Here is a 25,320-nt window from a genome sequence, read left to right on the forward strand (position 1 = left end):
CTCATTGTTTAAACCGTCAAAATTTTTGGCCGTCTGTGTCTATTTGTTCCTGCTAATCTCTGAATTGGTTGGGCCTTTTTGGGAAGACTTTTATTGGTAGGTAGCTGATGTACTAAGGAGTAACTGACGAGACTTTTATTTTAGAAAAAAACCAATAGCCCACGTTCTGTCAGAAGTAATTATTCTACACAGATGAGTAGCAGACAACTGCTCATTCTAAACATGTATGTGGAATCATAAATAAAAGACAAAAGCTAAGTAGTTAATAATTTATTACATTTTATACATTGTAAAATTACAAATAAATACAACAACGATATATTTATATTCAAGCAATTTTGCGACGATGGCAAATAATTTGGCACAAAATTTTACAAGCTTTCGCGTGAGAGGCCTTGGCTACTCGTATTCCTCTTATATTTATTTAATATCATCGAGATCAACAGATGTTCTATAAACGAAGGTGTGTAAAAGGTAAGCGTTCACAGGCCCGCATCGTACGCATCCCACGTATTCCGTATGACGTCATCAGTACGCATCGCATGTAGGCATTGGTAGATTCTTTTAAAATATAATAAAAATATATACGTATTTTTTATTTTCTTACGGAAACAAATACTTTCGCAGACGTATTGATTTGAAATATCGCGTGTCATCACTTCTATGTACGTTTTATACTTAGAAATGACGTAGTTAGCTCCCACTTCTAAACTCTGATTCGTTTTATCTAAGTATTGTTTTCTTATATGACAAAATAAAAGAATACGTGTCTAATATTTTTTCATTACCTAACTGACGGACTAAATAGATTTAAAATTTTCATTTCTATTATTCATTTTGTATTATTGTTGAACAAAAACCACACCTTCTATCGATCTCGATTGAATACTCGATACGCAATTACTTGAATATTACTTAATTATCTAATTGAACAGGCTGCAAGTACAGTATGTCAATATTTGTGTTACAGTGAGATATTTCTTTAAATCGGAAACCTCCACAACTCATAAACCCTTTCTGTGTACGTTGAACGAAAATGAAACAAGAGCGTGATCGGTGCTCTGATTGGCCGGCTTGAATGAACCAACCAATTAGAGCAACGAACACGCTCTCGATTCGATCTCGTTAAACGTAAAGGAAACACGTACTAAAGGTACTGAATGATTAGAGCGATTTTTTTTTATGTTAACGCGATTGACATGTTTATGACGTTCGGCATTCTGATTGGCCAGCTCTAAGTTAACGAACCAACCAGAGGGCTAAATGCTACAACATTTCGATAGCGTTCACATTAAAAAATCTCGTTAAGGTCCTCTTTTCTACACAGAAAGTTCGCGTTAATTATTACAATTGAAATTGGTTACTAAGACATGGCTATATTTAATAGATTTTCAACCTTTTATCTGTATGTAACAAAGTTGAAAATATATTTCTGACTTAGCAACCAATTTTTATCACCGGGACCCCAGCTTAAGTAAACTCAACAACGCGATTTTTTTAACATCCTTTAAAGGTTTATATGAGTTGGGGAGGTCCTACTGTGTTGTTACGTACATTGAACTACAGTTTGAACATAAACTAGTGATTGTGAGATTTGAGTATACAAGGTGACTGGTAAATTAGTGACCGATATTTAAACACGTGAGTGTGCTCATGATTGCGAACAACATTCCCATAGTATTTTTTTTTGGGAAAAATAGTTTCTTTGGGAAAGTTGTTTGTAATCATGAGTACAATCACGTGTTTAAATATCGTTCACTAATTTACCAGTCGCCCTATATTTTTTGCTAAAACATATGCGAGTGAGGACTAAGTGACAAATCAAGTATTACCCGAATAAAATGCAGACTACATTACAATTTTATGTGTTCACAATTTCATCTAATGACCTGTGTCTAGTATTTATTTACTTATATTAAAATATAACAATAAAACATTAAAATCACAATAGTACTTCATCTAATAACTAAACACTTAAATATTGGAATTATATTCTCAGTAACTTAATAAAAAATAAACGAATTTTCAACTAAAATTGGCAATTTTGAGCAAAATAAAACTGAAAAAGTAAGATAACTATTAATTAATTAGAATACGCGACTTACGTGACCGCTCGAGCTCGACTAGTCTCAAGTTGTAATCGGGGCTCTTAATCATGAGTAATTTGGGAGCAAAGTCGCGTATTCTAGATAATTAAGTATATCTCACTATAGTTATTACATAAAAACAAATATTACATTTACATAAACAATAGAAGTGACCAAATAATTATACGTAAATGAAAATATATTAATATAGTATTACATACATAATGTTTGTTTATATACAAATATTTTAAGCACTTACCACTACAAAAGTAAGGCCGAGAGATTTTTAAAATACTAGTTCATCCTTTGATATTTTAACAAATTTCAAGTACAGCTAATATAACCGATTTTGAGCTTTATCGCGTTGACATAAGATAGACATAAACAGCAACAATGTAATTTGCATTTGTAATTTATCCTTCAATCTTGTAGAAGCAAAAATGCGTCTTATCTTTTACGGAACAAAAGTCAAAATCGGTTGTCATAAGTGTAATTGGTATTTGTTAAAATGTCCCGATTTATAATAATTAGGTATATAATATTTTTGAGGCCCAATAAGCATGTGCCTTGATGTACAAATACACGATTTAAAAACGTCAGTACGAATAATATTGGATCGCATTTCCATTTTTTTATTTACTATAAATAAATAATCAGTATATTAATCTTGGGGAATATGCATACTTCAAGAGCACAGTTTTCATTAAGAAACAAATATGAACCTTAATCAGCTCGATTTAAAGTTGAAATTAGTCTGAACGAGTCGATACTGAACATCGTTACAATATTTGATATTTGATTGTATACCTTTTCTAATGTTGATATAAGCTTCAATTTAGTTTGAAAATGAAATCTGTTATGACCCTTTTAGAATACAGCGAGTGCTAATAGTAACTGGCATACAGGATGTTGATTTAATGTAAATTTAAATTCACGAAGATAGTATTTGGGGACAATGCTGTTTTTTTTGTTTTTTAAAGGACCCAACTTTAATGATTTTTTTTTTTCATATAGGTGTTCTTGACAATTGAGCCTTTAAAATATTCTTACACGACATATTATAATATTTACTGTGCAGGTGCAAATTTAGTGAAATTAATTAATTTCGATGTAATTATGACACTGAGCCTTCTATTTCAACTCCAATGAGATAACGAATTTATCAATGTCGGAAAAGAGCAGTTTTTTTTTAAATTTCGGCGACAACAATCCCCAATCTTACTTACCAAGCGTGGGGATAATAATGATAACTTTTAATTAATTAGAATACACGATTTCCGAAGCCGCTCGAGCTCGACTAGTTTCAAGCTGTTATCGGGGCTCATAATCATGACTAATCATGAGCAGTTTGTGAGTACCGTCATGTATTCTAGTTAATTAAGTATATGTCTTAAAATTTCGGTGACGATAATCCCCAAGCTTATCTACTAAGCGTGGGGATTAAAAGTTTAAAGTTAGACGTACAGTTGTCGATGACGTATTAAAATAAATGTAAATATAGTTTGTATATATCACTTACATGTCATGATTACATGGGTATATTCAATATTAATGTTTGTATAATAACTATTATTCCGACATTTGCAGCAGCGAGTTGATCGTAGCGTCCTTATTGCCGCCATTGGCTTCAAGCACAGACTTGATGACTTCCTTGTCAATACTCGGGAACATTTCTTCGATCTGAATGTAATATGTTATTAAGTTACTAGATGTTTCAAATGTTATTAAAAGGTTGAGGTGATTTTTTACAGGATACGCCGGCAAACGGATCAACAGTACCCTTAGTACACGTTTGTTTTAAGTTAAACGAGAGCGCGATCGGCGCTCTGATTGGCCGAATCGCATAAACCAACCAATTTAAGCTGAGTTTTCGTTCAACGTAAAGCAAGCAACTCGTACTAAGGGTACAGATCCCTTCTAGAACAGAACGTAAAGCAATCTCATACTAAGAGTACTGTTCGTCTAGGCGTCTACTCGGCGTCTTCAAATCCTGGGGTGAATAGTTTGCCTATCATCATCATATCACTACATCACCAGGCGAAACGCGAAATTTAAGTGTGGGAGAGCCATGCTACGGCACGAATGGGTCGGCTCGACCGGAGTGATACCACGGCCTCACAGAAAACCGACGTGAAACAACGCTTGCGTTGTGTTTCGTTGTGTGAGTGAGGTTACCGGAGGCCCAATTCCCCCTTCCCAATCTTCCCCATCCCCATTCCCGAACAACAACCCTTAAATTCCTAACTCCCAAAAAGCCGGTAACGCACTTGTAAAGCCTCTGGTGTTTCAAGTGTCCATGGGCGGCGGCGATTGCTTACCATCAGGTAATACGTCTGCTCGATTGCCGGCATGTCTCATAAAAAAACAAAAAAAAACGCGGTTCTACTAATTATAAAAAGGTTTATAATAAGGTTAAGGTACCTGTTGCAGTTGCTCAGCAGTGATGGGTGGTGGCTGGGGTTGTTGTGGGGGCATGTGGGGCTGGGGCTGCGGGGCCGGGTACATCGGCATGGCCGCGTACCCCATGCCCGTGCTCGGCACCACCAGCATCGGCGGGAACGTCGCCACGGCCGCCGGACCAACCTACACCATCACGAACATATTACACATACATTAATCAAAGTCAAAGTCAAAGCATTTATTTTAATTAATCCTAAATTAGGCACTTTTGAAACGTCACATTGAATTGTCCGTCAGTGAAGCTAGGCGCTCGTTCCAAAGTGTGATGCACCTAGCTTCACTGACGGACAGACTGACAAACTATTATATACTAGCTTCTTCCGCGCGGTTTCACCCGCTCTGCTTGGTCTCTATTGATCATAGCGTGATGTTTTATAGCCTAAAGCCTTCCTCAATAAATGCACTATTCAACACAAAAATAATTATTCAAATCGGACCAGTAGTTCCGGAGATTAGCGCGTTCAAACAAATAAACTCTTCAGCTTTATAATATTACTAGCTACTTCCGTGCGGTTTCACCCGCTCTGCTTGGCTCCTATTGGTCATAGCGTGATGTTTTATAGCCTATAGCCCTCCTCAATAAATGCACTATCCAACACAAAAAGAATTATTCAAATCGGACCAGTAGTTCCGGAGATTAGCGCGTTCAAACAAAAAACAAACAAACAAACTCTTCAGCTTTATGATATTATAATAATAATAATAATAAGTTCGCAAGGCAGCTTGTGGCGAGCTGTTGGGCAGTGGCGACCCCACGGACCTGACTCCCGGGAGAGGCCCTACTTTTTAACTCCGGTTGGTACTCGTGACTATCCGGAGTGGCCTCTCCTACCTCACTCTTGCCTTAATCGGCTGGTTTGAGTGGAGATTCGCAAGAGTGGAGTTGCCTTCAGCTCCACTTGGGGGAAGGACGTATCCCAGTAAGATGCTGGTAGGGGTCTTGACCGTACTTCCGGGATTGCTCTGATAGCCGTGGGATGCCTCCCCTTCCTCAAGCAGCTCAACGGATGTTGCTTCCCTTGTCGCTACATGCTAGCGGCCGTTTCCGGGGCCCACTATTGAGTTTGCGAGTCACCCCCTGCCTGTTTATCCGTATTTTTCAATATTGGTCAGGGGCAGGGGCCATAGTCCCCATAGTTAACCGGTTAACTATTCCACAGCCACCCACACCCATATCCCTATCATTTCCTTTTACCATATCTCGCAATAGTCCTGCATCAACCGGGGATTGTCCTTTGGTGTACTTCCATAGTGCATACAGGGATAATCGCCGGCTGATGTCCCCTTACATTTAGATTAAAATTGTTCAACGGGCCTCTGCGAGTTGGCTTCGGCCCCTCGTACGCCTTCCAAAGGTCCGGGACCCTGTGGTCCCGTGATTATGTAAAGAACATACATAATAATAATATAATAAGTATAGATACATTAATTATGCACATAGCTTCTCTGACGGACAGACTGACAAACTATTATATATTTCTATATTTGTTGACGTTTCAAAAGTAACTAAGTAGTTATGGTTTAATTGGAATAAATGATTTGAGTCAAAGGACTTACCCTATTAGTATCGGCATAAAGTTAAATTTTCAATAAATATGTTAGCTGATCGAAACGTAAAACGTATCGAATACTCAATACGTTTTACTTTTTAGAATCTATCGTTGATGAAGAGACCGAAAGTGGAATTGTCAAGAGTTAATCCTCGGGTCGGATTTTATCGATATGTTAGCATACGATTCCGGCTTATAATTAATTTAAATAACTATTATACTCACCGAATAGCTGAGGACTAGGTTGATGACTCCTTCCTTTCCATCTCCTTGCTTGCCATTCAGAGAGAACCAGTTGTCAAATGTCTCGCCCTGGAACAAATCGTTTCGAATGTGAATTGGAGAAGTAGGCTTGTGTAAAGTATGTAAGTAAGTATAAAGAGTTATACTAAATTGATTCCTTCCTTTAATTCTTTCTAACAACTGATGTTGTCCTGTGTAATGCATTTTGACTATATTTGTTGCCTACATAATAATTCGAACTAATCCAATTTTGAGCTAACTTTTTTTTGGTTAAACTTTTATAGTAAGAACACATAAAAAGTAAGGATATTCAACATCTGCTGGGATTTCGTGATGTCTCCGGGGACATAGAGAAATCCCTGTACATCTACCATGAGTTTGAATCAATAGTATTTGTCGATAGTCGCTAATAAAATTTTAGTACCGGTAGAGGCGTTCTACAATTTGACATACAAAAAATTTAAAAGACATACAAAAGATGTATTAGCTGTAAGTTTTCTTAAAATTAATAAAATAAAATAAAATATACTATTGCTTTAAACTCATGGTAGAAGTCCTGATATCTTCATTGTCTGCGACACGCACAGAGTTGAGTAATGTTATATCGTAGATTGGTTACCTGCAGCACCGCTGGTGGTATAGTGATGTGTGCCCAGGCAATCAGCTCGTCCATCGTGAAGGAGCATTCGTCGAAGATCTCCAAATAGATGGAGTTCACACCAGGAGGCAACAGGCTGTGGATAAATAAAAAATATATTACAATATTTTATGTGGGAGAACCATACTTTAGCACGAATGGGCGGCATGACCGGAGCGGCGTTACTAAGTACAGGGTGGCAATTGAGCAAAGTGCCATTGGCCCAAAGTTGGCACTGGCAATTGGGCCTGATTGCCTTCAGTTCAGAAATTATCGTCACTCTCTTTTTTACATTTGGTAGAACTCCGCTTCAAAAAAATTGCCATGGGCCTCCTTCGATATTGTTATACCACTGGTCACCAGTGACCTACGTATTACAGTGTTAATTACAACTTCTGTACCCCAAAGAGCTGGCCAATCAGAGCGTCGAATGCGCTCTCGTTTCGATTACTTTAAACGTAAAGCAAACTCGTACGTACTAATGGTGCTGTACTGCATAGGCGTAGCCAGGTTTAATATCAGGATAGCGTTACATATGTAATAATGTAAATTTTAATAGCTACGTCATTAAAAACTACTTAAATCGAGGAAGCTGAATTATTTAAATCATTACAATTAGATAAAACATATATTTTTCGTATCTGATTGTAATAAAGAGATACGGAAATTAGGTATATCAAATATCGAACTCTTAATCAATAAGTTAATAAAACAGGGGATGTACTTTGAAACAACTATATTGTTAATAGCTGTTGTTTTTTTTATCTCGACTAACGGTATTAGCTGTTAAACTAGCTGACCCGGTAAACTTTGTACCTCAAACATTTTTTTCTCATCTTTCACACCTGCCCTGGACTATTACAAATAATTAAAGAATAAAATTAGCCAAATCGGTCCATTCTTTTTAACGAAGTGCGTCGTTAATTTTTATAAAAATAGTGTTCTCGCATATGTAAGTGATAATGTAAATTTTAATAGCTACGTCATTAAAAACTACTTAAATCGAGGAAGCTGAATTATTTAAATCATTACAATTAATAATAACATATATTTTTCTTATCTGATTGAATAAAGAATACGGAAATTAAGTATATCAAATATCAACTCTTAATCAATAAGTTAATAAAAAAAACTATTTAGTTTGAAACAACCTATATCGTTAATAACCGTTGTTTTTTTTATCTCAACTAACGGTATTAGCTGTTTCGCCCGCGTTCTCAAATTTATTTTAAACTAGCTGACCCGGCAAACTTCGTACCGCCTCAAACATTTTTTTTTTCTCTCCTTTTAGACTTGCCCTGGACTTCCACAAATTTAACCCCTCCCACCCCTTGTCACATAATGTGCAAACTTTATCGGTCCGGCCCTTAACGTGTGACGTAATTAATGGATGATCCCTCTTCGCCGCGCCAAATACAATCTATCAGAAGGTGGGTAAGGTTTATAATAAAATCCACCAGAACCGCAGACTTATAATAATATCAAGTACCATGGAAAGGAAGCAAGTGACATAGAGGAAAAAAATATGAGTTCATTAAACAGAAATAGGTACCAACCGAGGATAATATTTACAATACAAATGTAAATATAAAAACAGCCAAGCCAAGATGCGATTGTACGGTTTGTGCAGTGGCTGGGCAACCGGCTACCGCGCAACGGGTTCGATTCCCGCTTGAAACAACTCTGTGTGTTCGGGTCTGGGTGTCATGTATGTATGTATGTATGTATGTATGAACTTGTATATTTGTAAAACCCCCCACGAAACAAGAGAATATGCTAAAGGAGCTGCGGACTACCTAACGGGTTTACCGGGGCTCCGGCTCGAAAAACAGGAGAAGGAACGGGGTGGTTTTTAGTCAGTAAGAGTCTGACACTCCCTCTCGCCTCGTCCAAGGCGGGAGAAGCCATTGGATGATTTTCCCCCATCAAAAGTTTAAAAAAAATTTAAAATTAAACGAATTCTACCCTTAATAATAATTTTTCTTTAGTATGTTCATGTGATACTTACCAATGAATGACCTTGTTCCACCGAGGGGTTCTGCCGCCGCTGGGGTCAGTGTGGGTCTCGTATATACAGTGGCCCACGCGCAGACGCACGTACGGGTCCATACGGGTCAACCCTGTATAAACAATGCGTGAGATTAACACACACACACAACTTCACGCCTTTTATCCCCGAAGGGGTAGGCAGAGGTGCACATTACGGTTCGTAATGCCGCTATACAATGTACACCCACTTTTCACCATTTGTGTTATCACGCCCATGTAATAGGGGGTGATCCTATTGCTATATACTGAGCACAATTCCATTGAGATTAATGTAACACAGTGAGATTAATTAAAATATCAATTGACTTATTAGTGTGTATGTGTATTGACAAGGTAACTCGACTAATTTCTAGGCACATTTAAGGCTAACAATGTGAGCAGAAATTCAACTTTACTTTTTGGTAATAGAGTTGAAAATCTATTTAAAGGAATACAATATTATCAAGTGTCATGATTATATGAATTATTAATTTATTTTCCTACATTCCATTTCTAGTTTACAATGGAATCGACTTGTTTACCAAGGAAAATTGAGCTTTATAGCATGTCATATAAATGTTATATTTAAAAAACAAAACTTACCATAATTTTTCGAAAGTTTAGCCTGTGCTATTGTTATGCTAAGCCTTGCCGTCAGAGGTGGGCCTGCAGGTGGGACCTATGAGGAAAAATGAAACTTACTCAGAAGAGATAAGGTTTAAAATAAAACTGCAAAAACCAGACATAACCAACGACTTGCTTTTACAATGTGAAAAAGTTGTAATAAAGATTAAACCCGTATAATATATACAATCTATTTTCAACCTTGATTCTTAGGCTGTTAATATATTTTCCAATAACAAGCAATTCTAGTATATATCTACCTATAATTTTTCTAACTAATAAACAACCCTATGTTTTAGGCAACAAAGTTACTTTTTCCATAATACTTACTGTGGCGCCACTCAATTGTTGCTGCAGAGCCAATGCAGCTTGATAGTCTGCATCAACAGTGTCTGTCGCTCCGTCAGCACGGAGGAAGCCAGCTGGCAAAGGGCCTAAGAGCACCTAAAACAACATACAATAATGAACCTTATCCATTTGAGAATTCAGTTAGATGTGCATTGTACATGGAATAAATCCCTATCAATCTAAGAGATATTGTTATATATATCATTTGATGGAGAAAAATTCAATGATTCCGAATATGTATATAAATTAATATCGTAAAAAAAACATAGCTTAGATCAATTCTTTCCTTTCCTTTAGCCTTTCAACCATTGATATGACACAGTGTGTAGTAACATGTTTTTTTGGGACAGGTTACTTTTTTCTTTTGACAAATAACATGTAAACTAGTTTATTACTAAAAAAAATATGACATCATCACTGTTTATCTAAAACAGGCTTAGTCACTAGTATGTTAACATTTTTTTTTTTACCCATAAAGACACCTACATGATTATGATTAGACTTGATATTCAAGATTTTCTATTTATGTTTTTTTCTGTTATTTCATTCAACAAAATATTAGTTGCTACAATGTCACTTCAATGACACTTTAGGGGTGGTTTTAGGCAGTAAGAGTCTGATACTCCTCCATGCTTTGCATAAGGCAGGAGAAATCATTGAATGATTTTCTCCTCTAAAGCTAATAACTAAACCATTATTTTTTTTTAATGAAGGTAATAGTTATTGTTTTTGTGATATTTTTCCATTACCATATTCAAACACAAGCCTGTTATCAAATAGTTTATCTGAAACGCAAATAACTGCTCAATTAAGATAACAACAGAAACTTTTAGTTTCAGCACAAATGTATGAAATGTTGCATAATAATTAATTTGTTAGGGAAAATATGTGATGGGCACTAAACAGTTTGAATAATGAACCATAGTTATAATACAATAGACAATATAGCAATCAATAAGACACTAACAATATATTATTTATGAAATGTATCAAGTGATAACAGTTGGTGAATCATAGTCAAATTTCAAGGGCTTTAGATAATTGATTAATTTAATTACACATAGGTACTGTACAATAATGTTCACATGACTCACGAAGGACATCCTATGGGGGTATTTCGATTTTCAGGTGAACGAACTCTCCTTTGTCTGAAATACTTTACAGGATACCTATATGAAGTCTGGAAGTTTCCTCCCGAGCGACGCAAATCAATACGTTCGTTCTAATAATACTTGATACAAAAACAACGTTGACAATAACAAAAACTGGTTCCTAAGCTTGTTTATCACCCTAAAATGGTGTTCATTTGCATAAAATTCGTCTCAAATTATCATGATAACAGTGATTCACTCTTTTACGAATCATTAATAATATATTTCCTTTGGATATTAATAAAAGAACTCACCCTTCGTCTCCGCTCTTCGTTCCTGTCTGTTGGCATAGTAGATGTCATGATTCTATTAATTAAATTTATTTTGATACCGTTTTCTCTAAAATCAATGTAATAAAAATATGAGTTCGCAAATTGCAAACAAATACGCGATAGATCGACGGGACGTCACAATATTTTTGACATTTGAACTAGAGGTGTACCATGACCATGGAAGTGAATTTTGTTAGTCATAGGGCCGTGGCAACTCAAACATTTTTAGTCGATTTTATGTAAGCAGTACTGAAAATGAAAAGTCCATCAATAAAATAGTACTGCGATTTACATAGGTCATAGAAGATAACATATCAATTGAATTAAAATGTTTTTAATTCAAGTCGAAATCAGAACACAAGCCGCAGTCTTGTTGTATGCTAATCTTCCGCCACAAGTCACAACAACAATGAAACTAAACGTAATGTCAAATCAAACTAGAAGAAAATCAAACTTTTGGTTTGAAGGTTTGATTTTTCTGTTTTCGTTGATTTGTAATTGTTGAAACTAAGACTAAAAGTGCTGTTATATTATTCACATACAGTAGATAACAGATTTTTGTGTTCGTGGACATTCGAATCCGACAATTAATGTTTCGAAAACATATGTTGAGTTGACGTGAATTGGTTATTTTATTGATTATCGTGAGCTGCTGCTATGGATATCGTCAAAACACCTAAGGTAAGTGTAGCAATAATACAATTAACAAATAAGAATGCGATTTCAGAACACGGTGACACAAAAAATCTATTGATTTCAAGGTGCAATAGTAATTTTGAGGCGTTTCCTACAATTTTTTACTTAATTATCGTGAAATGTTTAAAAAATAGGGCAATAAATAATCTAATTCGAACATTATTGTGGAAAGTAGATGTATCCAGTTACACTTTTTTAAAAAAAGTGAGGAATGCAATAAAACAAAGCACAGGCAGAATGTGTTTGTGGCTGTTGATAAAGTTATCTGTGCTTATGCTGTTATCATGTTTAGCTCTAAACTATAGGTAATTGAAAGTCATCCTGAATGAAAATGCGTATTTATTCATCTCATTGTGTTATTCAAATAATTTATTTATAGCCAATCAATATTTTTGTTAGGGTTCTTATTTTTTACAAGTTCATCATTCAGTTATGTCATTTTGTGAATTCTTTTTTTTTTAGTAGAATTGCCATTCCCAATATTAATGTTTGATTATAATTATTTCCATTATGGGTGAGGGATTTACTTATAAAATGTTATACTTCCAATAGGATTTCTATAAGATTACATCTGAGCTTGTTATTAAGATTTTAAACCTACATTGAGAAGTATCACAGTACCTAATCAGTCATAGAAAACCAAATTTTTATGTTTATTTTTTTGTATCAATCAAATTAAGCTAAAAACTTACTTAAAAATACAATAGTGGTTCACTGAAAATTGCAAGAAATGCAATTAATTGTGTACCTAAAGTTAAGTCTTAAGAGTAATTTTCCATATGTAAATTTTGAGAAGAGGACTGAGTCCTTTATTAGTGACTAGGATTTTGTACTACGAAATTTGTTACTACAAATTAACTTTTCTGATTCAACACAATTTTAGTGAAAAACTAGTTTTTTGTGGCTTTAGTCAGGTCTTAGTAGGCAGTATTACCATGCCATCACATGAATAAAATTGTTTTTAAGAAGATACATAAGATAAATGTAGACACTATGTATTGAATGAGGGTTATTAGATAATGCCAGTATTTATTTTCGCATTATTCATTGTATGACCATATTATCACATTATGTATTAAATTCTATTGTATTTTTAAATAGCAAATATTAACTACTGCAATTTTGCACTGTTTTGCGACATTGCACGAAAGGTAATACAAAGCAACAACAAAACACATGTGTTTCGAATTGGGAAATGGAAAACAAATTGCGGAAATCTCGTCGTCCCTTTCCAACCCTCGAAACAACCCTATTTGCGTCTCTATTTCCCGCGCATGCTCCGAAAATCTCAACTATGGCCTTTGGTATTTTAAAATGTTCTCTATCACGACGCAATAGAGCGCAACATCGCTTGAATCGCTCGATGTGTTTGAAAATCCGTGTATTTTGACGATAAATAACTGGGATTCCCGATTACTGTCAGTTGAATTCGCGCCGCTACGAAGGGTAGACGTCTCTTCAGTAAAGGGCGGGAATTTTACACATATTTTTGTGCAGAATCTCTTGCGCGAAATATTAAGTTAATTGGAAAAGTTTTATTATTTTTCCTGCTCATCAAACCGACGGAAATGCTTATATTTCCTGCTTAGTTTACAGTTGAAAGTTTGTTTCTTTCCGAATATCTTTTTCGATGTAACTCAATAAAATGTTATTGGTGGTAAAGTTGTTTTAACTTTGTCTAACTAAATAAACGGTACTATACTTTTATGACGTAAAATATCGAAGTATAAATATTTACCAATGGTGTATTAAAAGTTACGGTATAAAATTTTCTTGGATTTAAATAAGAATGGCTCTAAGTTCGTTGACTCCGTCAAATATGCTTGGAGAGCTAGGTCGCCTGGCTAGCTGGCTGAAGGGCGACTGCCTGGCTCCCGAGGAGTATGCAGGACTTGCTGTAACTGAAAAGGTGAGCGATAGTCTGCGATACGCAGTTATATCCCCGACTTCCTACAAACCGGAGATTAGAGAATAAATCTCGTAAACAATGGATTCAAATCGACTGTTTGCTGATGACTGCGGTAAAGAAGCAATAAGTAGTTAGAAAAGTGAAGTGAAGAAAAATAATTGTGTCAAATTTTAGGTATCTACAGAAAATAACGTGTGTGAAACTATAAATCAAGATTGAGAAACGGGAACTATTTATTCACTTTGTCTGTACTATCGCCGTAGACCCGACTGCAACGACGGTTTCTATCTTTTTTAATGACTCTCACAATTGCTCTTTCTAGTTCTAATACCTAAAACTATAAAAGAAAGAAAGTGTAACTCTGAAGTACTATAAACAGAGGCGAAGCATTCCGTTTATTGAAATGGTTATTTTTTTCTAACATATAAAATTACTGCATCCATCAGGCGAGATAGCGGCCAAACGTCGACACATTCAAAGCAAAAAAAAAAAATCTGTTTAAGTCAGTCAGGAGGACGTAAAGCCAATTTCCTTTGAAACATTTGTTTCCATTGCGATCTGCTATCAAGAAAACAAACGTTTTACGCTATTACGTTAACGTTTAATGTTACGTTTGCGTTTTGATAGCCGCTTCTGATAATTTACGTATTGATTTATTGACAGTTAAAATTGTACATGAAAAAATCTTAATGCACCTTTTTTTTAACCCTTACATGATGATAATGAGTCGTGGTGGCCCGGAGGTTTAAGACGCCTGCTTCTCATGCATGTGTGTGGGTTCGAAACCTACCAATGGCAAGTACCAATGTAACTTTTTCCGAGTTATATGTACTTTCTAAAATTATTTAGACACCACTGATAAACGGTGAAGAAAACATCGTGAGGAAACCTGGGCTTATAATATCCAATTATAAGTTTGAAATTACCAACCCGCATTGAGCAAGCGTGGTGATTAATGCTCAAACCTTCTCCGTGCGAGAAAAGGCATTTGATCAGCAATGGCCACTTATAGGCTGTTCATGTGTGATGATAATGCCATGTCTTTAAGTATAACATTATCAATATCACGTTCTTCGATAGAAAGAAAGTAATATTTGTTATAAGAAAAGTAATAACCATCATTTCAACTCCACAAAGCCCTTTTAAGAGGCACTTGACTCGTTACAAGTAAGATATCAAACTGTTACGTGTACTAAGTATACCTACCCATTTCTATTTCCTATCAGGAAACGTGAATTTCCAAGGTTTCGAAATAACATGAAACGTGTGCCATTTTGTGACATTCGTACGTTTTCGGGATGACACGACACGACGTTATCGACAACTTTGGCCCACTTACGTGAAGACTCTTGGAACCAGTTTATTGAAGTGCACATTTCCGCTGACCATTGAAGGCTAGTGTTCGGTTTCACGATTTATATTACCGTTGAAATGAGAGCCTTATACCCATGTGCATACGTTAGCTATAGCATAAAAAGTTACCCGAGGGAGCAATAAATCATAAGACGGTTTATGTTACTTCTATATTTGTAGAAGGACCTTCATTCTCTCCCAGGTTTATGTTTAGTTGAGAACAGTGATTTATTTGCTTTGCGATAAAAAAGCTATTTACGGAGATTGATGATACTAAATGCTTTTTATTGCATCAATGTCGTGATTAGGAGATGTCGATTATGATCTACCTCGAATTTGGCAAAGTTTGATCGCTCTCTATATATAAAAAGGAGAGTCTATTGTAAAAAATACAGGTTTCTGCTGTTATGGTTTACTTGCAAAACAGGGTTGCTTTCGGGTGCGTACTTAGATCCCTCCTAAACTCTGCATACTACACATTTTAGTTGGCGCTAGCAAAAAAAAACATTTGTTATTAGTTCGGTTTATTCATTAATCTGTTCCATACAAAGTCCTACTAATGAAGTCTGATAACGATTGCTATCTATGAACGTAAAATGTAATATTCGATGTCCAACATTTTCCTTACCAGTTTTGTACCAGTCAAAATAAATTTCACGGATTCTAATCGGGCAAAGTGCCAAGTTCGTGCTAGGCTGTAAATGTTAAACCTAATGCTCAGCCTGGGTGATGAATGTACATTCTAGTAAAACTTATGAACATCGCTTATTATATTCTATATGTTACAAAAATCATTATTTAGAAACGATTTACGATTTTATTTTGAAACTAATTACTCAAGTCTGATTTGAGTAACCATTCAATGACGGATAAAGGCGCTTAGTATCCTACAAGTCGAAAATGTATTAAAAATATATCTAAGTTCCAAAGATAAACTTCAGAAAAAAAATGTCTACGCCTAAAATAGATAGAATACCTACATATATTTAGGGCCAGTCACGTTAAGGGATGCTATATTAAGAGTATGTGACGCCTCAAGGGGTGTCAACGTAGGCACGTCCGAACGCAAGTATTGCAAAGATTGATGGTCTACTAGTGACCCAGTGTCCCAACCCAACTCCAAACCTACTAGCAAGTCTAACAACGATAATTTGTTTCCTCCTTTTTGGCCTAAAAACTTACGCGTAATAGGAATGAAGAAGGAATTTATTGAAGATATTTAAAGCTGAAGATCTTTTCGGATAATCGAAAACTAAAGTGATGTTGGTCTACTCATTTAGAGCACTTTTTGGAGTTACAATCACAGTATGAAGGAAAAGTTATAAGCACAAAGACAGTATTACGTAAAACTATTCTTTTTGAATTAACTAAATCGAACAAACCAAAGCCTTGATAAAACCCTTGATCACTTTGACGCAGCGAATCTTAAACGACCTTAGTCCAACCGATTTATTGTAATTAAACGCACTCGAACGGCTGAGCACAATAAAAATCCGTCGGGATCCTATAAATCCTTTCGCAATAAATCCAAGTACGGTATAAAACGAAATACGTAATGGTGTGGGTGAGACTTAGTCACATATGTGGCTTGACCCATTCGCTTTGAAAGCCCTTCTTAAGTCAGATTAGAGAATCCAAGACCTTCTTTTATGTCTATAACGGACAGCTACAGAAGGTCGACTCTAGTTTTATGATTAAAGTTTAAACCAATCAACCACCACAGTTTTAACGACGTCTAAGCACGCGAACTTTTCATTTCATTCCACTAATAAATGTAAATTAGATTTAAAGCCTTTGGCCAATGTGTTGACAATATGGCATTGATTTTAGTATTTTTGCGACTACTATTAATACCATTAGACGAATACTGTAGTTTTTGCTTAAACGAGCATGTTTTTGTTAACAGTTAAAATGACTGCGTAGTTGCGTACTATAAGAAAGCTTCCAAACTTATACTAAACATCGAAAAAGAGATTGCGAGTGAATTATTCGTAAAACTGAAAGACCCAATCATTTTTTGGCGAATCCGACCGCTTGCTGGGCTGTCCGACTATCGACTACTGGACCAACTAATATTATTTCATAGAGTATGCATATAAAACCTATCTGCATACACTTATGCAGGTTATAGACTCTGTAGCTTTCCCTTAGTAGAACAAGAGGCTTGATAGCATCTTTACCTTCTGTGTCATCTACATGGTGTTACACGTCACACCGCCTTATCTTTGGCTCTTTACTTCACAGCTCAGTAAGTTGACGGCTCATTATTGGTGTTCACGACTCACCGAGCCCTATCCCTCTTGGAATGTTTACGTCATATTGCATGATTTTGTATTGGTTCGGGTTAATCGCCTGTCGTCTTCATCAATACTTGCTTCTCGATATTTAGGTCTCTTGATGTTTTATTCAGTTGTTTACGCTCTGTTATATTTTAAATTGAGGGTTTACCAGAATTAGTGGCGCGTTTAATAATGTGTTATGACAATAAATACACTTGCTACCGATTACTACAATAAATGAAATGAGAGTAAATTATTGTTTCATAGAATACATACTGCATAATGCCTTTTATTTTCTGCACGGGTAGGTTGACCCATTTCTTGTCGATTATGATATTAGTCCTATGTAAAAAAGGGGTTATCTACAGATTCTATGCTATTACTCAAACAAATTATGTACCTACTATAAAATACCGCGAGCCCTCTTACTCGAGCAACGAAGCAAACATTAGACTAAAATATATCCCACCCAAAACATAAATGTGAAAGGCTGCCAAGTTCGATAATATTGGAATGCTTCGCCTATAAAAGAAGTGAGATCTAAATAAGTACCAAGTTCCATACACAGACCTCAGTTAAAAATGATATAACAAGTTGGCAAGTTTTCACACACTTTGTTATAAACCTACTAAATGCAATGAGTCAAGTATATAATTTTCTATTAAAACTTGCCAAGTTATATCATTTTTAACTGAGGTCTGTGTAGTTGATGATGTTGTTGATGTTTTGGGTGGGATTTCATTTATTTTTGTAAGGTTTATTTTCTTTTTTTCTTATTTTACTTTACTTTGACTAAATACAAACCTTCGTAACGAATTTTAGGTCGGTACGACCATTGGAAGATATAGATATTTTTTTTGTTTTAGTTCCTTAGGGATATTAATTTACACCTTCATTATTTTTAAAACCGACTCACACTTGGCCATTTTCAGATTTTTTCCTTTACTTTTACCTAAAGACCTACCTCCATGCCAAATTTCAAGTCAATACGACCATTGGAAGTGGTCTAGGTTTTTGATGAGTGAGTGAGTGAGTCAGTCAGTGAGTGTATAGTAAAATTGGCGATTTTCTGACGTCAATATCTCAAGACCTACAATAGGTACATTAATGAAATTTTGTATTTTAGATAAGTAAGTAAATCTCGACAGATAATAGAAATTTCATATGCGTAGATAAAATAGATTTTGAGTTATAGGTGGGTCGAACTTGGCCCGAAATGGTTCGTGTAATATAACCCACGGCCGGTGTGTCGGTTTTTTTGCTCGAACTTGGCGGACACACTGCCGTGTGTCTAGATTTTAAAAAGTTAATTCGGCTTACGGTCACAGTTACGGTACCAACACCACTCAACTTTGTGTCTACCTGTTGCTAGTATAAAGGCTTCATCTAATTACCGGCGTAGCTCTTAGAAAGAGCGTCAGTACTTGACCCGTTTTACTTTATACCTGCCACTTAGTACATATATGTATACCTACGTATATACTTCATGTGGTTTCACCGGCACTAGTTATTGGAGTGTCCCGATAATAGAACAATGAACTTCAATTAGATAAACCAACGGATTAACGTTAACAATTTGGTGTGATTATGTTCTTTATTGAGTTGTTTTTTGTAATAATAACTACTTCATGAGCCAAACCAAAATCGCTCCGGTTTTGGTTTTTTCGATGCGGTGGAGATGGAATTGGATACCATATTGATTTTTAATGTTATGTAGATACTATGTAGACTGTCAGGTATGTTGCTTTAAGTGCTGAAAATATGAACTATTTTAAGAATTTTGTGCCAAAGTGCAAGCCGTATTAGATTTTGGGGAATACTTCACTAATATTCATTTGTAATAAACAAAGTTCTAATAATCACGTTTGTGGTTTATCAGTGTTCAGAAAACATTGCAACAATGGCTCATAGCTGAAATTGGATGTATCGATCGAGACAGAACTTATTGTTTGCGTGAACCGGCGAATCGATTACACTATTATGTTTTCTGTAAAAATTGGTGTCGTACTGCGTAAACTGATTGGTAATCATAACCGAGTATCAATGAGGTAATTTAGGATATTCTTGGTTTATGGACAGATTTGAGGACATATTTGGGTCTGGGTAGATTTGATTAGTCTTTCAAAGAGATATTTCTTTAAAATGACCCATTGGCATAGATGCGTTTCACCAAGAAAATTCTAAACACGTTCCGATCGTTTCGTCTGCATCGATGTCCCAGAAATGGAAAGGGAATGAACATCTTACGTAATTCTGCACACGCGGGGTTAAAGAATTGTGAAATTGCTCCAGTTCTTGCCTTAAACAGGAATGTCTCTAAGAAGAATGCGAACTTTGTGCCCGATGTATTTAATATTCACGATGCATAAGTTCTTGGGAACTGGGGAGTAAGTTTTAAGACTTTCTAGTTGGATAATGTTGTCGTGTTTTTTTGCGTGAATATGACGTAAAATTAGGAAACTGGAACTGGTGTAATAGTGCCTACTATCTATACCTGAAGATTTATATCAGTCTCATCTCGTGATGCGGGTGTTCATGATTGCTAACCACCAGGATATGCGTACGCGGTTTAGTTATTACGCAAACATTATCTGCGTTAAGGTTAAAATACTCTCGCGGACATAGTTTTATGAATTGATTTTACCGTACAGTTACATTTATAATCGGAAAAACGGCCTAAATACTTCAATTACATACGAAGTAACCGACGCTTTCGGCGAATTTAATTTCAAAACCGTTTTTATTCCGAAAACTACCACAAAAGCCTTGTGGTCGTTGGCTTAGTTTAAAAACCTTCGTCATTTGGATAGGACGATATTTATTCTGAGTTTATAAAGGGTCTTTATAGTTGAGATTCACGGGCACGTTCGTTTTTCTTTGAGTGATCGTTGTTTGATGTCTCGCTTTGCCTTTGTTTGCAACACCTTTGTCCTTTACCACGGCTACTGAGTACATTTCTACGTAAAAGGTGGGGTAAACTTAATTATGAGATTCTCCATTATCATGCTTCTTAAGCTTAATGGATGTTGTTCATAGTATAAAGTTTCTCTTGTGTCTTTTCCACAATTTCTTTGTTTGGATTAGATTGTTTGCACCTAACCTTCGTCTATTGTCTTCATATTGGCAGCTCTTTGTCAGAAGATGTCAATCTATAAAATGAATGGTGCTATTCTCGAATATAAGGTACATAACTATGGTATCAATTTACATAATGTTTGACAGTTTTGGGTCTAGAGTCTAGAGTTAAAGGTTAATGAAATAATATGAATATTACTCTAGCGACCCGCCCCAGCTTCGCATGGGTGCAATGGTGATATAATACTCATGTATTATACACATAAATCATCCTCTTGAATCACTATGTCTATTGAAAAAACCGCATCAAAGTCCGTTGCGTAGTTTAAAGATTTAAGCATACAAAGGGACATAGGGACAGAGAATGCGACTTTGTTTTATACTATGTAGTGATTTATTTTAGCCTGTTATACCCAGAACTGTATTCACAAGAGTAGTCAGGCAACGGGCACAGTTCCAGGCTCAATAGGTAGATATTACTGGGGATTTTGAAACCGAAACATTCCTAGAATGTAGGTAGTAGGTAGGCACTACACTCGTACCGACAATCGAGGTAGATTGTCAAGTGTAGTGTGACAAACACAGTTGATATTGGATTTTAACAGTTTTTTTCCGAACCGGATTGTTTCTGGTCTAGGCTCTTGTGCTATTAGCTTTTAAGCAAACGGTGTATCCATGTCAAGACCTAAGTCACTAACTCCAGTTATTATCCACGCGTGTAGGGTACAAAACTCTAAAGCCGCCGAACGGCGTCATCTCTTTACGATCTTTCATCCTTTGAGTACAACATGAAATATACATATACGAGTTGTAGCTTATCTCGAAATGTCATAAAAGTTATCTGTAAATGACAGATGACAGCAGTCATAAAGTTTGGGAAATGTTTCCTGGATCTGATTGAAATCGCTGACAGTACTCGTAAATACGAACATTAATATCCGAATCGAAAGTCATTAAATATGAACAAGAAAGATTCTAAAGTTATGAAACAAAAAATTTTTTTTTAAATGTCTTGTATTTTCCATTGCCTGTCATAATAAAGCTTGGAGGATTAAAAAACGTGACGGTGTATCATGTCCATTCCCTGCTCAGTGTCTTTAGAGAGATATTTAATACTAAATTCATCCCATAAATACTATAGTCTCTAAAACAGGGCTTTACGTCAGTCTGCCGGGAAATGATTAAAATAATTTGATTAATGTCTGAATTCCGACGTCCAACGGACGCGTCCCATTGTGTAAGGATGAATTCACGCTAATGCGACAACACTATGCTGATGATTTACGCACAATTCAGCCTTAAAGCTCATTGTGAACTAATTTTTCGCGTAATTATTCCAAACGTAACTGTTTTCAAGATATCATTGTATGAAAATCTTTACATTTGGTTCAGTGGTTTTAGCGCTGGTATTATTAATTTATTTCCTCATGCACCCAAAGGTCCAAACTTACTTTTACATTCACAATATTAATTCCACGTTCGGATATGTACTAATATCAACTAGTCTGTTGGACTAAGGATAATAGTAATTTAGACTAAACTTGCCGTTATTAGTTTCCAAAATAACATTGTTAAATTATTCTCTCAATTTATGGCCTTGCGTGATCTACCTCTATTAAGCAACGGAAAGTTATAGTCAGGCAGTAGTGGGATACAAATCAATAATCTTATACTTTTCCATTATTTGTACTAGCCTGGAATTTTCTGAGACTCCATTATTAGCATTGGTTAGGATAGCGGGCTTAAATGTGTCCTTTTAGTCACCGATGTGTCCTGCGACCGATCTCTCTATCGATTCTGGCTCGGATTGAATTACATCCCTTTAATACCCTTTTATTTTTCGTATCTTTTCTAGAACCCTTTTCTTCATTGGTATTTCTGGGGTTTTCGTGGAATAGAAAATACAACGTCCTTTTATAGTTATACGGGTTTGAGGACCGTGTTGAGGATTTTTGTTTATTGCTGACCACAGGTTTGTTCCCTAAGTGAATGAAAATACGATGAGAAGCGGGTATTTAATGTCTAAAAACCTTACATTTTGTAAGAAGTTTCTTAAACAAAAATAACTTAGGGTATAAGTTTCCAGGAGTTTGTGCTCTAGGGAGACTATGGAGAGTAAGTTTGGAATAATGCGTATTTTGTCCTATTATTTAGTGCTAACGTCACCAGAACACCACAGTACTGCTTAAACTATTTTATTTATCAGTGTGTTTGGTCTTTCTAGTGTGTTATTTTAAGTAAACTCACATTTGCTCAACATACATATAACAAAAAACTGCAAAATTAACGGATAATTGACAATCTTTGTCAATTATCCGTTAATTTTGCGGAACTTGTAAGTGCCTCTGAATTTAAATTCTTATTCTATTACCTACTAGCTTACTCGGCAACCGTTGTATGTATCGCCTCAAACATTATTTTTCTCATTGATAGTACCTTCCCTGGACTTCCACAAATAATTTAATACCAAAATTTGCCAAATTGGTCCAGCTTTTCGATCGTAATAGATTTTTATATACATAGATTATTACTAATACAAGTACCCGTCTTTCTTACGTGTAAACACAAATCTTAATACAGTATATCATCAGTGTAACGAAACTTATTCTTTGAAGCATTTTCCGATAGTGTTGCTTCTTATAGTTTGTGACTATTCAAAAGAGCTTGTTAAGGACTTTCATAACTTCAGTATGTTCGTAAGTGTATTGGCGGAAAAATCTGGTTAAAGTAGGCTTTACTTCGAGAAAGTTCGTTACAAGTTTTTCCAAAGAATTACTAGTGGGTATCCGAGTAAAAAAATTAAAGCTTAGTATAAAAAGTTTCTAAATGGTATTTAAGCATTCTTGTAACTTGTTAAGTCTTTCAAAATTACTTTATGTTCTATTTTTTTTGTAGTTATTATGATTGTAAGGTTAATCAGCCTAGATTTGGATGTTGATAATTAAGTAATTTGTAACTAACGATATTAAATAGTAATGATTACAATTCAAGTGTAATACAAATTATACTATGGCAATACTGATTCTTTTTTTAACTTTACATTGTGAAGTAAAATGTAAGGTATACGCTGCGGACTACCTAACGACTTTACCGGGGCTCCGGCTCGAAAAGCAGGAGTAGGTACGGCGTGGTTTTTAGTCAGTAAGAGTGTGACATTGACCCCTTAAAAAACGATATTCGCATTTTGACCGTCAAACCGAACACTTGTTTGAAAATAAACCGTTGTTACGTTGCAATCTGCGTTTAATTTTTCTAATAAGAAGATTCTTTATAATGTTGATATTTAAGTTACAACAAAGAAAATTTTTAAGTGTGGGTGAGCCATGCTTCGGCACGAATGGGCCGGCTCGACCGGAGTGATACCACGGCCTCACAGAAAACCGACGTGAAACAACGCTTGCGTTGTGTTTCGTTGTGTGAGTGAGGTTACCGGAGGCCCAATTTCCCCCTTCCCAATCTTCCCAATTCCCGATTCCTGAACAACAACCCTTAAATTCCTAACTCCCAAAAAGCCGGCAACGCACTTGTAACGCCTCTGATGTTTCAAGTGTCCATGGGCGGCGGCGATTGCTTACCATCAGGTAATACGTCTGTTAGACTACCGGCTGGTTTCATAAAAAAAAAAATACTGCATTAGAGATATCAATAAGCTTCAAAGGAAATTTTTACATATCAGTACAATACATAATACTCTACAAGGCCACACGTTTCTTGCGAAAAATGATCGATTGTTTCCTTTCTTTGATGTACTTACCCATAGAAAAGCGATGTTTTTAAGATTCGAAAAATCTCTATACACAATTGCGTGTTGAGAATAAATAAATGTTACAGTAATTCAATTAGGTTGGGCGAAAACCTGTGAGTGATCTCGTCCGGAAATTTTCCGAGTGCGGCTTACCGTTTGCCGTACGGACCCGAGAACTTTAAAGCGCATTTTGTGTATTTTCTCTGCTCCAAATATTAGCAGTTGGCCTGGATTTGTGTACTATGTATGGTTTAAAAGTACATCGTTACCTGCTGATCAAAATTATGACACAATATGCCTGAATAATGAAATTGAATGGAATACAAAATTATGCCCATAGCAATAAAGGGTATCCTGCATACTGTTATGATTTTATTAACAAAAATCGAAAAAAGATTCATAGTTTACTCTTCAGGAAAATAAAAAAACACACAGGTAACTTTTGGAATTTAGAAATCCTCAATCGAAAGGCTTAGTACAGCATACTCCTTTTTAAAACGGCAACGCACTTGTGACTCCTCATCAGGTGACTCGTTTGATCGTTTGTCACCGATTCCAAAAAAGAAAAAAATAGTACGACTTTACCTACGTTAAACGAGATCGAAACGAGAATGCGTTCGGCGCTCTGATTCGTTGGTTCATTGGAGTGAGTCAATCAGAGCTCCGAACTCAGTCCCATTTCGATCTCGTTAAACGTTAAACAAACTCGTACTAAGACCTAAGATATCAAAGCTCAAATATCTATATACAATCTGTTGCCTTAAAATACCTACTCCTTCATACATTTAACTGTTATTATATTAGATATGATTTCCTTTGAAACCTATTATACTGAAGATCAGACGTCTCCATCTTAAATAATT

General features: G+C 35.7%; 2 protein-coding genes across 5 annotated transcripts in view; one reads left to right on the plus strand and one right to left on the minus strand.

Moving 5' to 3' along the window:
* Positions 1-255: 255 nt before the first annotated feature.
* LOC118271370 (toll-interacting protein) lies at positions 256-11,556 on the minus strand. Of its 3 annotated transcripts, XR_007705639.1 has the most exons (9): positions 11,383-11,556; positions 9,960-10,073; positions 9,609-9,684; positions 8,986-9,097; positions 6,960-7,074; positions 6,323-6,409; positions 4,509-4,670; positions 1,465-3,767; positions 256-1,432 (listed from the first exon to the last, which is right to left on the minus strand). XR_007705639.1 is itself a non-coding variant. In XM_050696055.1 (8 exons), the coding sequence occupies exons 1-8, from the start codon at positions 11,428-11,430 to the stop codon at positions 3,657-3,659; spliced, it is 825 nt and encodes a 274-aa protein (XP_050552012.1). In that variant the 5' UTR covers positions 11,431-11,556; the 3' UTR covers positions 256-3,656. The 3 variants fall into 3 exon arrangements, 2 of the variants coding, with proteins under 2 accessions (XP_050552012.1, XP_050552013.1); XM_050696055.1 differs by having other exon boundaries at positions 256-3,767; XM_050696056.1 differs by lacking the exon at positions 11,383-11,556 and adding an exon at positions 11,072-11,218 and having other exon boundaries at positions 256-3,767.
* A 207-nt stretch (positions 11,557-11,763) lies between these two features.
* The window catches only part of LOC118271361 (myotubularin-related protein 6), an 84,578-nt gene continuing 71,021 nt past the window's right edge, over positions 11,764-25,320 (plus strand). The window contains exon 1 of one of the 2 annotated variants that reach the window (XM_050696054.1): positions 11,764-12,081. In XM_050696054.1, the coding sequence (XP_050552011.1) occupies positions 12,058-12,081 (24 nt within the window). In that variant the 5' untranslated portion in view covers positions 11,764-12,057. Of the gene's footprint in view, positions 12,082-13,516; positions 14,006-25,320 lie in introns of those variants that run through there. The other variant, XM_050696053.1, reaches the window with a different exon arrangement.

This window comes from Spodoptera frugiperda, chromosome 9, assembly GCF_023101765.2.
Source record: "Spodoptera frugiperda isolate SF20-4 chromosome 9, AGI-APGP_CSIRO_Sfru_2.0, whole genome shotgun sequence".
In the NCBI taxonomy this organism is placed as follows: Eukaryota; Metazoa; Arthropoda; class Insecta; order Lepidoptera; family Noctuidae; genus Spodoptera; species Spodoptera frugiperda.

Coding starts and splice junctions, on each gene's coding strand:
- LOC118271370 (XM_050696055.1), bottom strand. CDS start 11,430: ATGACATCTACTATGCCAACAGACAGGAACGAAGAGCGGAGACGAAGG. Junction 6,410..6,959: donor TACCACCAGCGGTGCTGCAG/GTAACCAATCTA, acceptor GATTTGTTCCAG/GGCGAGACATTTGACAACTG. Junction 3,768..4,508: donor CTGCTGAGCAACTGCAACAG/GTACCTTAACCT, acceptor TATTACATTCAG/ATCGAAGAAATGTTCCCGAG.